Source organism: Notamacropus eugenii, chromosome 1 (assembly GCF_028372415.1).
Source record: "Notamacropus eugenii isolate mMacEug1 chromosome 1, mMacEug1.pri_v2, whole genome shotgun sequence".
Lineage (NCBI taxonomy): Eukaryota > Metazoa > Chordata > Mammalia > Diprotodontia > Macropodidae > Notamacropus > Notamacropus eugenii.
Genome location: NC_092872.1, coordinates 441,052,279 through 441,067,628, shown reverse-complemented (window position 1 = coordinate 441,067,628; position 15,350 = coordinate 441,052,279). Strand labels below are relative to the sequence as shown.

General features: G+C 36.8%; 1 protein-coding gene across 7 annotated transcripts in view; it reads left to right on the top strand.

Moving 5' to 3' along the window:
- CDK5RAP2 (CDK5 regulatory subunit associated protein 2) overlaps positions 1-15,350 on the top strand; it is a 157,366-nt gene that overhangs the window by 63,384 nt on the left and 78,632 nt on the right. For all 7 annotated transcript variants that reach the window (XM_072631764.1, XM_072631762.1, XM_072631760.1 and 4 more), the window contains 2 exons: positions 12,593-12,763; positions 14,166-14,330. In XM_072631764.1, coding sequence (XP_072487865.1) covers positions 12,593-12,763; positions 14,166-14,330 — 336 coding nt within the window. The remainder of the gene's footprint in view (positions 1-12,592; positions 12,764-14,165; positions 14,331-15,350) is intronic.

The window sequence follows — 15,350 nt, the reverse complement described above, 5'->3', positions numbered from 1 at the left end:
AGTGATGGACTGATGAACTGTGTGTCACCTGAGGACCAGCTTCTCGCAGTTCAGAGAAGCTCATCACAAAGGTGGTTGCAGGGTGTTGACTTTTTCAATCACAACTATCTTGAAGATCATCTGCTAAGTCATAGTGAGGTTGTAGTCTGTATTGGAGGGCTTATGGGGGTGCTCACATTGAGGAACTCTCTTATCTTTGAAGAATTCTGGGTGTTTGTTTTTGTTTTGTGTGTTAGTCTCCTCTCCCAAATCACCTTGTAAGTTTCTTGAGGACAGGAGCCTTATCTGACAGTTCTTCCACATAATAGTTCACATTTTAATGATGTCTGTAGATTGCCTTCTTCTTTTCAGTTCTATGTGGTCAGTGATGTTTTATTATTCCCACTTTACAAATAAAGAAACTGAGGCTGGGGGTGGTGGTGGCTATAATTGGCCAATAGAAACATCGCTGGTAAGTAGCAGAGATGGGGTTTGAACTATTAGGCCTCTTGCTCTTTCCCTTTCACAATGCTGCCTTTTCTTGTCTTCTGTAGTACCTAGTGCAGAGCCAGGTACTTAGGGGATGATGTTCACTAAGGACTTATGGACAGACTGATTTATTTCCTACTGGTTAGGTGGGGATAATTTCAGAGGGTGTCTTAAAATCAATGATAGTTCTACAGAGTGAATTTATGTGCAGATATGTGAAGGCAATTCCTGAGAAGAATGGCCAACTTTCTGACAGAGAAATTTGATAAGATAAAATTTGATGGATGAAGAACTTCCTCTTCTTTACCTGACCAAAGATAAAGTTTAACAAATTCAATTTAGAAAGAAATCATGGATATGGCCTTTTCTTTCTTATGTAAATGTACAAGACTCCAGGAACCTGTATGTGTGTATGATCTCTTCAAATTCTGTCTAGAGTTCCAATTTTTATTATTATTATTATTTATTTGTTTTCAGTGTTCTACAGTCACTTCCATATATCTTAGATTTTTTTTCCCCTCCCTTTCCTCCACCTTGCCCCCTACTCCCCCCCCACTCCCTCCCTGAGATGGCTTACAGTTTTATATAGGTTCTATACATATATTCATATTAAATACATTTTCTCCTTAGTCATGTTGCATAGAAGAATTAAAAGGAATGGGAGAAATCATAAAACCAACCAAAAGAAAATGATCTGCTTCATTCTGCGATCAAATTCCGTAGATCTTTCTCTGGATGTGGAAGACATTTTGCCTTAGAACACCATTGGGATTCTTTTTAAGTCCTTGCATTGCAGTGAAGTACTCAGTCTACCAGAAAAATTCCTCGCACAGTGTGGTTGTTGCTGTGTATGAAGTTCTCCTGGTTCTGCTCCTTTCACTCAGCATCAGTTCATATGTCTTTCCAGGCCTCTCTGAAGTCTTCCTGTTCATCATTTCTTATAGCACAGTGGTATTCCATTACATTCATACACCACAGTTTGTTCAGCCATTCCTCAATGGATGGGCATCCCCTAGATTTCCAGTTTTTGGCCACCACAAAGAGAGCTGCTATAAATATTTTTATACATGTGGGACCCTTTCTCATTTTTATGATGTCTTGGGGATACAGTCCTAGAGTGATATTGCTGGGTTAAAGGGTATGCACATTTTTGTAGCCCTTTGGGCATAGTTCCAAATTGCTCTCCAGAATGGTTGGATCAGTCCACAGCTCCACCAACAATGAATTAGTGTTCCATCTTTCCCACATCTTCTTCAACATTTATCATCTTCCTGTTTTGTCATGTTAGCCAATCTGATAGGTGTGATGTGGTATCTTAGAGCTGTTTTGATTTGCATCTCTTTAATCAATAGTGATTTAGAGCATTTTTTTCATATGACTATAGATAACTTTAATTTGTTTCTCTGAAAACTGCCTGTTCATATCCTTTGACCATTTATCAATTGGGAAATGACTTGTATTCTTGTACATTTGTAGAGTTCCAGTTTTGTTAAGGGACAGATATAGCATTCAAAACTTTTTCTGTTTTGGTCTTGAGTTTTCTAATAGGGTATTGAAATGGAATTTCTAGGGAGCATGGGAAATTTCAGTTGTTCAGTTAATGTTATTTTCCTGAAATCTTGGTATAACATGCATTGCTCTGGAGAGAAATTTAGGAATGAAATAAGACCCAAAATAGGCCAACTTTACATCAAAGTATCAGATGGTCCTGTTTGATGTATGGACTGACTTTTAAAATCCAGGCTAGTTTCCATTAATCTCCCAGAATTTCACTTTGTAGATCAGATAGGTATTTATTAAGAACTCACTATAGACTCATCCCTAGGGTTGCTACTGTTGGGATGAGTAGGATGACACATAGAAAAAGTGCAAGATATGACCTTAGCTTTTAAGTAATCACAGATGAGGAAGTAAGACTAAGAGACATTAAAACAGTGAACTATTGAAGACACTAATTAAGTGTTGAAGAGCAGAAGTCTTGAAGAAAGGAAAATCGGTGAAAGGTGGAATAGTCAGAGAAAGTTCCTGGGAGAAGTGGAACTTGAATTGGGCCTTAAAGGATGGTAAGGATTTGAATAGATAGAAAAGAAATGAGAGGGCATTCTGGGAAAAGGGAACATACTATAAATGAAGGCACAGAGGTTGGAAGGAACATGATGGTATGGCTTTTGTGTTAATTTTATAGTCATTATAGGAAAATACATTGAGAGGAGTACTCATAACATTTCAGTGTTTTGGTATAACTAGAGTCTATGAGAATCACATTTCTCTAGAGCTTTACAGTTAACATACAGCTTTTCTTGTCAGTACCTTTAGGAGACTGGTAGTTCAAATTTTCCCCCCCATTTTACTGGTAAGGCAACTGAGTCCCAGAGAAGTGAAGGGACTTTTCCAAGTTCACTTAGCTGTGAGTGGTAGAAGTAAAACTTGAACCTAGGTGTTCAAACGATCATGAGAGCTGAAAGAGACTCTTGAGATCATTTAACCTGCTCGCCCCCTCCCTCCCACCTGTTTTATAGATTAGGAAACTCTAGTAGAAGGAAGGGGCAGTGACTTGCTTAGGGTCATAGATCTGGCAGAACTTAGATTCAGATGCAGATCTCCTGCCTCCTAGTTCCACTGTCTTTCCACTGTACCTCACCAAAAGAGAACATTTGATAGTTATCTGAGATTATCACCTTTTGAGAGACATGAGTCTGATTATTGCTGTATATTTATTGAATGTGATTTCTCTTTTTTATCCACTGATCAAATACTTATTAAGTCCCTACTTTGTACAGAGCATTGTGTTAGCCATTAGAGAAGATACAGACTTTAGACAAAAAAAATGACTCCTGTGTTAATGGAACATATTGTCTAGTGAGGGATCTCATTTTTAAGGAATTCTTTCTCCTATTCCAAAATATTAAGTATCTACTATGTATTTTCTCATAGGGATATCTTTTGTTTATATATCACTTTTGTTTCTGCATCTGTCTCTCCTCCACCTTCATGTGGTGAGTCATCTTATGTCATTAAACATAAAAAAGAGAGAATAAAAGTCATCCAGTGAAGTTTATCAACACATCAACTGACACATAATGTTCCATACCCATGACCCTAACCTATGCAGAGAAGGGAATGAAGGAGCATCTGCTGTGTTAATAACACTTTGGTAGGCGCCTTAAGAGACACAAAGGTGGTGTGGCAGTACAGTGGATGGAGGGCCCTTCTCAGAGTCAGGAAGACCTGAGTTCAAATCCAGTCTATTGCACTTGCTAGCTGTGTGTCCTTGGACAAATAACCTTGTCTCAGTTTACTTATCTGTAAAATGTGGATAATAACAGTACCTACCCCTCGAAGGGTTGTTTTGAAGATCAGATGAGACAGTGTCTCTTAAGTGCCCGGCACATAGTAGGTTCTATTTTAAATATTAGTGATGATGGTGATGACGACAACCATGACTTAATTCTGCCTGTGGTATGGGAGTCTTCTAAGTGAATATAAGCCAAACAAATTGCTGGGTACAATTTAGAAACCATTCTCTGTTATCATTTCCCAGTGCTATTTCCTCTGAAGTCTCCGCACCTTCCGCTGAATCATATTCTTATTATAACTCCACCTGTGCAGAGTAGAAGAGGTGAGACAAGGCAGGCAGTATTAATGTTGCCATGGCAGCTGTTCTTTCTCTTTCATTAAGCCATCCTTACCTTCTCTTCATCACATCCATGGGCTGCTAGGCCCAAAGGAATTTGTAGAAAAGGCCTAGGTCTCAGGTTTGACAATTTAAACTGTTCTAATCTGCTTTTATACCAGGCCACTGTTATGCCCCCTTTAAGCACAAATATTGTGAACATAAGGAAGACAAATCTATGAATGGAAAACAAAATTACACCTCTTTAGAGAAGGGTCAAGAAAACAACGACCAAACCATCTGAAGTAGAAATGGTATAGTGGAAGAACACAGGATCTGGAGTCAGACGACTTGGGTTCAAAATAGAACTCTGTCAACTTCCTGTATGAACTGGAGCAAGTTGCTTCTATGGGTTCCATTTTCCTCACCTGTTGAATGAGAGGATTGGACGTGAAATCTCAGTATGGTTTTGGGTATGATTCTTCAGTTGTGGGAAAATTATAATTTGTTTTGACATTGATTGTTCTTGTTGGTCAACGATCTCAGTTGTGATGGTGGTACTAATGAATCCGGGGTCATAGTAGGGAGGATGAAGGACTACTGTACATCTCTAGCAATTATTTTTAAATTTTTCAATTATCTTTTTCTGCTCATTGATAAAATGGAATTTCTAGAATTTCAGTATTCAGATTGATTACTGGGAGCCTCAATTTAATTCAGAACTGTTTATATATAAGTTTGAGATTGAGAAAGCAGTATGGCATAGTGGGAAGAACACTGACTGGGGAATTAGGAGACTTAAATAGACATCTAACTATTTATTAATTTGTGTGGCCTTGGATAAATTAGTTTTCCTCTATGGGACTTAGTTTTCCCATTTGTAATGGAGGTGTTGGTCTAATAGATCTCTAAGACCTTTTCTAATTCTAACATTATGTGATTCTAGGTTTGAATAATTTTTCTCAGAAAAATCTTTTGTTAGACAATTATGGATCCCCCTTTGACCTAGACAGCATTACTCATGTAAATGTCTTTGGTCTTTATATGTGACAGGAAAAAAAACCAACAACATGATATCTAATTTCAGTCTATATTCTCATTATTAGAAACAGTAACTCAAAGTACAACCTTTGCATACAGTGGACAGTGTGTTACTCTATTATCAACAACAACTTGAAGAAGAGAACTTGTATGTCCCTGTTGTGAAAATTCTGATGATGGTGTGTTAATGAGAAAAGGGTAGCACTACATTAATGCATTTTATTTAAAAGGGATGAAGTTCCTTAATCTAAGTGGTTGAATTAAAATTTTAAAAGTCAAATGAAAAGAAAGGAGGAACAAATTGGTACTGAATACCCACACAATAGAGGTTGAACCAGCCATCTAAAATAAGGCACTGATGTAAGTTTGCATAAAGAAAGGAACTGAGTTCAGAAAATTATTTAAGTGGATTTGTAATTACTGCACACATGAAGAGCACACATTCTTTATTTAATGTGGTTATATAAACATTTTTAAAATTAAAAGGCAAAAATTGAATGATCTTTCAAGGACAGCATACAAATTTATTGCAAATATAAAGAGCAACGTAAATTGCTTAATAAAGTATTTTGCATTCCTTTCAGTTCTTCCTGACAACCTTAGGAGAAGTAGATGTGAATGATTTCCAGTCTATTGCTAAGCAAATTGGGGGTCATCCTGCAAGTTGGTGACACAATGAAGAATTGAACCCATCCCCTTCTCACTTGTACCCTTTTAGGTTATTGAATCTGTCTGTATTACTATCTTGGTTTTTAGTCAGAACAGTGTCCATTGGGATGTGGCATATTTTGAAGGGTTTATGGTATTATGGATTTAAGAATGTATGTCTTAATTACAAAAGGCTTTCTAGCTAAGACATTTTGAGCACTCATTACAAAATATCTCTGGCTTTGAAGTGTGCGTATCTAAAAGACAACTGTTTATGGTAAGAAGAATATTTTTTCAATAGGAAAGAATTATTCTTAGAAAAATTTGTTTATGAATTCTTTGCTGCTCATTCAGCAAACATTTATTGAGCATCAAAACAACACCTTGTACTGTAGGTACTGATGATAACACAGATAAATAGCCCACTCTAGTGGGTAAAATAGACAGTGTTATCACTTCAGTGAGTTGTGTGCAAAAAGTGACATAAAAGAGCATATCAAACGTCTGTTTGGAAAAGGAGATGGGCCATGTAGGGAGAATGAGGGATAGCCAATAGCTAAATACTTCTCTGCTTCTTGTAGGAAGTTGAAGGATGTAGAGGAAAAGTGGATGCTTTAGAGAGTATGAGAGAGCATAGGGGCAGGAATCCCATAGGAGGAGAAGAGGTAGATGGATGATGGTCTGCCTTTTGAGTGAGTGCCCACATCAGGGAGATTATGGGTATGTTTAAAGTATTGAACCATCTTGGTAAACCATGGTTTTGCTGTAAAACTGCTACATTCCAATATTTGATTGAAAGCCTTCCAAGTGGCTTGAATGTTAGAGATAACATAATTTGCTGAGTTGTGTGCTAGCTTTTTTTTCCTTTTTAACCTTGCACATAACAACTGTTCCTTGTCCTTTGGAGTTTTCAGACCCTTTTGTAGCATAAATGGCATATATGATCTAAAAACTTTTGAGAAGAAACTTTTGAGAAAAAAATCTGGAAGTAGTCAAGAACAGAAATTTCATGGTCACAACAATAGAAAAAATTATTTGGCAGAGTTTCTCTTAATATTGCATAGATAGCAATCAAGCATGACTGTCTGTTCCTTGCTCTTGTCACACAACCAGTCCACCTTCTTTTCCAATCACATGTCTCTCTGATGACATCTTTTATGTCCCTTTTTTGCACTGGTCTAGGTTGGTAATGTTTTGGCCTATCCAAAATTCACCTGATGCTTCTCTGTTGCTCTTTATGTTAACTTTCCTTTTTATTTCTTCAGAGACTATAGTATTTCATGATTTACTGCTTTACAGTTTGCTGGTAGAATAATATTGTTAAAGAGTTAGGACTTTATTTTAGGAAGAAATTCGGAGTTATTAAAAGTGCCTTGCAATTTCCCAAGATTAATACAGTTCACCATTCTGTTTAATTCTGGGTTCATCTTCTTGTCTAAGCACAATGTTTAACACATAACATCCTGTTGGGTAAACTCAATGGGTTGCCTGTCTCTCTGCGTATTGTAGACTAGACAAGTGGTGTCAAATTTAAATAGAAACAGAACCCGGAAGGCTGCGTATGGACTTAACAAACCACAAATAGTGTCTCTGTGTGTTGTGGTGTATTTTAATTTTTTTTGGTTAAACATTTCCCAATACATTTTTATCTGGTCCAATCTTATTAGTTTGCTACCTCTGGTCTGGATAATAGGTCGTCTTCATCTCCTTGGATGTTTTTTTTTCAGTATGGAGAGCTATGTCCACTTCTTTTGAGAGAATGTGGATTTGTGCAGTGTTCTATGACTTGATACATCCAGTATCATGTCATTTGAAGACAGGGATTTCTAATGGACTTTGTCATCTATATGGAATCCTTCATTAATTTTGTCTCTGTGTCACTGTGTCAGTGACGCATACTTTTGGCATGCATACATCTCTTTGTTTTATGCCTCATTTGATTTGAATAATCAGAAAGTTGATGAGCAAAATGATCAATGTTAAATCTTTAAAGTTAAATCTTTTTGAAGTATGCACAGGGTATAATTTGTTGGAGGAAGGCTGTGGCATTTCAACTGAAGCACCTTTTAAAAATAGGCAATAAGTAGTAAGTGCAGTGGGCTTTTATATCCTCTAAACTTTCAGTTCATTTATGTGGTAGTGGAACGTACAGACATACATTGTCAAGAGAGGTAGAAGAAGGTCCCTAGCATGTTGCGTTGATACCTTCTTCTCTATCTTCTCCCCCCCCTCATTTCACCCTCAGGACTTGTGAGAAGATATAAGATTCCAGCAGAATAAGGATGCATGGATGTGTGGTACTGTACCTTATTGGAGAGAGTACTCAAATAGATGAGATCACAGGGTCTTTGAAGTGCTGAATAAGATATATTTCAAGAAATTGGGGATAACATTAACTAAGGTGAAAGTCAGCTTATTAGTTTGGCAGTGTTCTTTTTTTTTCTTCATTTTTAAATTAAATTTATTTTCAGTTCTAAATCCTCTACTTCTGCCTTCCATACCTTTTGAGAAGACAAAAAAAACAAAGCCCCTTACAGATAATGTATAGTCATACAAAACAAAACCCTGCATTAGCCATGTTCTCCCCCCCAAAAAAAACTCCACCAAAAAAACCCAAACCAAACTAAATAAAAGGATAGAAAGACAAAATGTGTTTCACTTTGAAGCATATTTGATGACTTTGTCAGTTCTTCTGTCTGCAGTTGATTGGCATGATCCTGAATCTTTGGAATTGTGGTTGATCGCTATGTTGATCAATTACTAAGTCTTTCATAGTTTATTGCCTTTACGATATTTGTTAATGTATAGATTATTCTCCTAGTTCTGCTCACTTCACTTTGCTTCAGTTCATACAACTCTTAACAAGTTTTTCCGAAATCATGCCCTTCATCATTTCTTATACAGCACAATAGTATTCCATCACATTCATATACCGTATATGAGTCCTCCTCATTCTCCCTTTTCTTCTGAAACTCTTTAAAATGATATTGTAGAATGATTGCTGATCTGCATTGGTTGGTTGAAGATGTTTGAGAGACAGGTGGGTGGTTCCTTCCACCAATGAAATCACAGATCTAGAAAAAAAACAATCTTTGGTACTAGTACTAGTGAGTACTTTTTCCTTGGAATTTCATTTTAATGTAATAAAGGTATATTATTCAGCCTTTCCCAAATTAACGGACATCTCTCAAGTTTCCAATTCTTTGCCACTGCAGACAGAGTTACTATAAATATTTTTATGCATGTGTCGTTTTTCTCTTTTTCCCATCTGTTTTTTAAATAATATTTCATTTTTTCCCCCAGTTGCAAGTCAAGAAGATTTTTAGCATTCATTTTTATAAGATTTTGAGTTCCAAATTTTTCTCCCTCTCTCCCTTCCCTCCCCTCCTCTGAAAATGGTAGGCAGTTTGATATAGTTTGTGCATGTACTGTCATGTAAAATATATTTCCATATAGTCACAGTTGTGAAGGAAGAAACAGATAAGTACCTTGAGAGAATAAAGTAGGTGCAAAAAAATATGCTTTGACCTGCATTCAGAATCCGTTAGTTCTTTATTTGGATACGGACAGCATTTTCCTTTGTGAGTCCTTTGTCCTTGTCTTGGATCATTGTGTTGCTGAGAAGACCTGAGCCATTCATAGTTGATCATCACACAACGTTGCTGATACTGCATACAGTGTTTTCTTGGTTCTGCTCATTTCACTTTGCATCAGTTCGTACAAGGATTTTCAGAAATCTGCCTGTTCCTCATTTCTTATTGTACAGTAGTATTCCATTATATTCATTTACCACAGCTTCTTCAGCCATTCCCCAATTGATGGGCATCCTCTCAGTTTCCAGTATTTTGCCACCGTGGAAAGGGCTGCTATATTTTTGCACATGTAGATTCTTTTCCTTTTTTTAATGATCTCTTTGTGATACAGACCTCATTTGGTTGCCTTTTAGGCGTGGTTCCAAATTGCTCTCCAGAATGGTTGGATCAGTTCACAACTCCATTAAAGAGAGCATCAGTGTCCCAAATTTTCCCATATCCTCTCCAACATTTATCCTCCTCTTTCCTCTTTTTAATTTCTTTGGGTTATAGACCTAGTAGCAGTACTACTATGTCAAGGAGTTTGCACAGTTTAATAACTTTTTGAGCATAGTTCCCAGAATAGTTGGAGTAGTTCACAGCTCCAGCATGGCTTAGCATAACTGTTTTCCTACAGCCACTCCAACATTTGTCATTTTCCCTCTTTGTCATCTTAGCTAATCTGGTGGATGTGAAGTGGTACCACAGAGTTGTTTCAGTTTACATTTCTCTAATTATTAGTGATTTAGAAAATTTTTTCGTGTGGCTATTGATAGCTTGTGTCTTTCCTTTGAAAATTGATAGGCAGTGTTTTTAACTGGTTAGTCCCTATCACCTAAAGGGTTCTAAGAATAGCTTTTGTAGAGGAAGATATTGTTGCCCTTCATTCTGCTTGCTAGATTGGGAATTTCGGCCTTGAATGTGCTTTAGTGTTAATTTACTAATTTGTAGAAAGCTGATTTAACCTCTGTGGTTATAGATGATCAAGTCTAGGATGAGGGTACACTGAGGTAGTGGCCCTCATGCTGCTAATTGTATTGCTCTAGACATCATTTGTGACTCCTCTGTAAGACTGGGAGAGAACTGTAATTGTGGGGTGAACAGGGGGGAGGAGAGGGAAGAAGGGTGAAGGGAGAAACAGAGAAAAAGAGAGAGACAGATTTATTTCCCTTTCTTTATACTGTTCTGTGGGACTAATAGAATTCTGGTCCTAGGAAGAGATACAGAGTACCTCTTGCAGGGGGTCAGTATCCCCAACTTCACTTCTTAGAGTGGGTAGGTAGAGGAGTGAGCACCTTCATTCCAGCTTGAACAGGCATAAGTATTTGCTACGTACAAGTGCTAGAGATACAAAAACAAAAGTGAAACTTGGTCCCTACCCTTAAGGAGCTTACATTCTGTTGGGGGCTACGTCATTTAACAATGGAGTAAATGCAAGATAATTTGAGGAGGAAGGGGACTGCGTCTGTGGAAAATCAGGAAAGTCAGGAGTGACTTCTAGAAAATAATTGAGGCCCATTTCTGAGAACTTATTTTGAGGGATGGTTTTTAAGGTGATTGGTGAAATAAAAATAGATTACATTTTGCAGTGCTTTATATTTAAAAAGCACTTTCATCAATATTATATCATTTGATGCTCACTACAGTTATCAGTGGGATGGGCAGTGGGATGTTGCCTATTTTATATGGTCAGTGTCAGTAATATACACGGGACTGAGTGATCACAAATAAAGTATTGCGATATCAAATATGTTGATGATAATGCCTGGCATTTACATAGGGCTTTATGGTTTGCAAAACACTTTACAAATACCATCTCCTCTTATCCTCACAACAGCTCTGTGAGCCAGGTGCTTTTATTTTCCCCATTTTAATAAATGAAGAAATTGAGGCTTACAGGTTAAGTGACTTACCCAGCGTTATACAGCTAGTAAGTGTCTGAGGAAAGGTTTGAACTCAGGTTTTCCTGATTCTGGGCCCAGTGCTTTTATCTATTATACCATCTATGGAAGCATTTTATATTCATATATTGATAAAAATGTTAAGCCTAGAAGGGCACTTTAGAAATCATCTAATCCAGGTGTTGGCATGACTAAATCCAGCAACAGCCAAGAAGGATTTTTACATTTTAAAATACGATATAACTTCATTTAAAAATGAAAAGAAAACAAAACCTCGTAGCTCCCTGGTATATAAAAGCAGGTTGCAGGGTGGCAGGCTGGATTTGACTGTCATGGAAAAACTATTCTTAGGGCCTGAACCAGGCACCCAAAATCATGTGGAAGGCCAGATTTGACTGTTTTAAACTCCTGAGCTATTTTAGTACTTTTGTTGTTGTTTTTTTGTGGAGGCAGTTGGGGTTAAGTGTCTTGTGCAAGGTCACATAGCCAGTAAGTTTCTGAGGCAAGATTTGAACTCACACCCACCTGACTCCAGGGCTAGAGCTCTGTTCACTGCTCTACCTAGCTTCCCCCTTTTGCAGACAGTGAAGCTGAGGTCCAGAAAGGGAAGATAACTCCATCATCACATGACCAGCAGGTGGTAGGACAGTAACAAAGCCAAGTCTCCTTTCTCTTGGTCCAGTTTTGCTTTCTGTTGTAGCATGCCACCTCTTATGAATACATTGTAAATGTCAGGAGTATTAACAGTTCCTCTGTGGAGGCAATGTGACCCAGAGGGGAGAAAACTTTCTTTGGAATTGGGAAGACCTGGGTTGAAGGGATGCCTCTAATGTACTGGCTGTATGACGTTGTGCAAATTATTTAACCTCTGAGTCCTCCTCATTCTCCCTTTTCTTCTGAAACTCTTTAAAATGATATTGTAGAATGATTGCTGATCTGCATTGGTTGGTTGAAGATGTTTGAGAGACAGGTGGGTGGTTCCTTCCACCAATGAAATCACAGATCTAGAAAAAAAACAATCTTTGGTACTAGTACTAGTGAGTACTTTTTCCTTGGAATTTCATTTTAATGTAATAAAGCCTTTTGATCTTCATGTGTTGGGTTGCTGTTTATTGAATATGACAATATGTGTATGACAAAGAAGTGGTAGTCGATGCATATCTCCAGTCTGTTTTTAGTGGAAAGTGTTGATACTTATTTCTTAACATCTTTTTCTTAAAATTTTTAAGTAAAAAAAAAATCAAATTCTTTAGACTGCTGATTGAAAAGTGTAGAAAGTTAAGCTAATGCAAATTGTCACCTTGAAATTTTTGTAGAGTTAATTCCAGTTTTGTTTATTTCTCTGATAGGACCTTAGAAATCAAGTAGAGAAATTACATGGTGAAATGATTGAGAAAGAGAAGTCAGTGGAGCAACGTTACAATATCCTTTTGAGTGAAAGTAATCAGAAATTGCAGAGCCAGGAACAAGTTATGAAATGCTTAACAGACAGTGTCAATCAGAAGGATGTCTTGCTACAGGTACAATGATTTGCTTTTCTTGTATATTTTATCTAATCTTTTTGTTTGTGTAAGGAATGGATTTGAAGATCAGAGTACTGGGATGGGAGGTGAGATAGAGAAACTTTTCTTACTCTCTGTCTTCTTTAAGAGAAATAAGTTTTCATTTCTTAAACCTCACATGGCACTTAGAAGAGTTTTCCATACACGTATTAGGTTTTGTTTTTTATAATAATGTATTTCATCCATATTCCTTATGCCTATTACTGTGGTCATATTTACTTGTATTGCCTTAGACACTGTTGTTGCAGTATCTTTATCTCACTATATACAAACCCCACCATAACATCAGAAAACTGTCTTGTTGCTTCATTGGGCTGATTGCCTCAGACCCAAGTAAGAATATTTTTATCGTAGATCTTTAGCCCCTATAACATGGTTTGGCTAATCACCAATTTTTAACTTTTATAGTGTTGTTCCTTTGCCCTTTAATGCAGTTGTACTTAATGATCTTTTCTTCTAGTTGAAGCAATTTGCAGTGTTAGAATATATCTTTAAATTATAAAATCCATGATGGTAGGAACTGAACCATTTTTCTTTTTCTGTCACCCTCAGTGCCTAATCCAGTGCTGTGCAAAGTGCTTGTTTTAATACCTGTTTGCTGAATTTGAAGTTAACATTTTACATTACTTTATATTCCAAAGGCTTAGAGCCAAAAAGAATTTCATCCAGTTAATTAAGTCCATGTTCACATTAATGCAACTTCTTTTTCTTCTGTTTATGTAAAACATCTGTAGAACTAGCTCACCCAGGGGACTAGTGATTGTGACATTTTGGGGTGAAGACAGAGGAAATCTATTTCACATGCTCACAAAGAATCATTCCTGCTATGACCAGAGGGGGTCTGTGAAACATTGCATTTTCCCGGCTGGACCTCAGATCTTCTTAGCAGACAGGGAAAAGTTTAAGATAATGTTCATAGACACATTTTTCTAGTTTGAGTCAGGGTTTGTAATCTTCCAGAAGAGACATTTGAATTCATATAATGCAAGGAGTAAATCACAGATTTATCTTATTAGAAGCATATATGACAAGGAATGAGTTTCTTGAAAACAAAGTAAGGCTATATTGGTAATATGGTGCAAAGGAGTTTTATGTCTGTCACTCTCTGACCTTTTCTATACGTTAATGGCATACTGCCATAGCCAGAGCTGTCCTTTGGGAAACCTTCACATTTGGTGAAGAGTAATTTAGTCAAAATAGAACAGAATTATGTTCATGTAATCTCACATTATTTTGTGAAGGGGAATTATTTTTAGAACAAGGTATCATTAAAAAAAAGCAAAATATTATGTTCTTGTGACAGTTGCTTCATGTTTTTGCTGTGGTAAATACTTGAATTTGCATTCCTTGGTTTTTTTAGCGACTCGATGGGAAGATCAAAGAAAAAGATGTAGAACTTGGACAGCTTTTTAATAGGCTAAATCATCTTTTAAAAGCCAAGGAGGATCTTGAATTGAAGAATGAAGACTTAACAGAAAAGTATGCTTCTCAACAGCTAGCATTCAAAAAAGCCCTATCCTCAGAGGTAAGCTCAACTGAATTTTACTTTTAAATTTATTTGTATTTTTATAGGGAATATGTAGAAGCTGCTGTGATCCAAGGTGATCTCCAAGTGCTTTCTTGCCACTAATTAAACCTCACAATGCAATAGTGGCATTATCTTCTCCATACAGATTAATAACCTTTAATCCAAGGCATTAGGACTTTCATTACATAACTTAGAAGCTGGAAAATCACCTCTTGATTAAAGAATGAGGATACTACTTGTTCTCCACATGCTCCTATTTTGGAAACTATATAAACTTAAAGGGTTAGTGGGCCCTTAGGATAAGTTTTTAAACCCTTCAGTGTGAGAGGGTAGTATGCAAAGGATATGTAGGAAATAGGATGACCTACAGCACTACATTGAATATGAAGAAATAGGAAACCCTGGAAAGGAAAGAATTATTTCAAAACAAGGCCATTTTCTAAGTTCCAGCTTTGTACTTTGATGTTAGTTTTCAAACTTGAATTACCTAGAAAGTTGAGTTCCCAGTCTGGTCATATGTTGGTTACTCTGATAAACCACTACGAAGCATGGGATTCTATGTCTGAAGTTTGTTTTAACTCAGATATGCTTGGGATTTTATATATTTTTTTGTGCTTGCTTAATGTAACCTGGCTGATTTTGATTAAATTGGGTCAAATGCCACAGAAAAGTATTAGGACAGTTCTTAATTGGTGTAGATGAGTCTGCCTCCTTGAAATAAAAATGTAGCTGATGATGGTTTTCAAATGGCATACTTTTTGGTCTCTCTAACAATGACCTGAATTTGATTCCTGGAGCTAACACTAATTTGTCATTAAAAACAAAAACAGACATACACATCCAAAACAAATGTTTTATTGATGTCTTCTGTTTTTACTTTATGGTCATTTCTTAATATTTTCCCTGTCCTGGAATTTGAAACTGTTCTTGTAACAAAGATAAACAACCCAAAATAATTACTAAAGTGACTATTTACAAAAGCTTAGGCTGCATTTTCTAGAGCTCTACCTTTCTGAA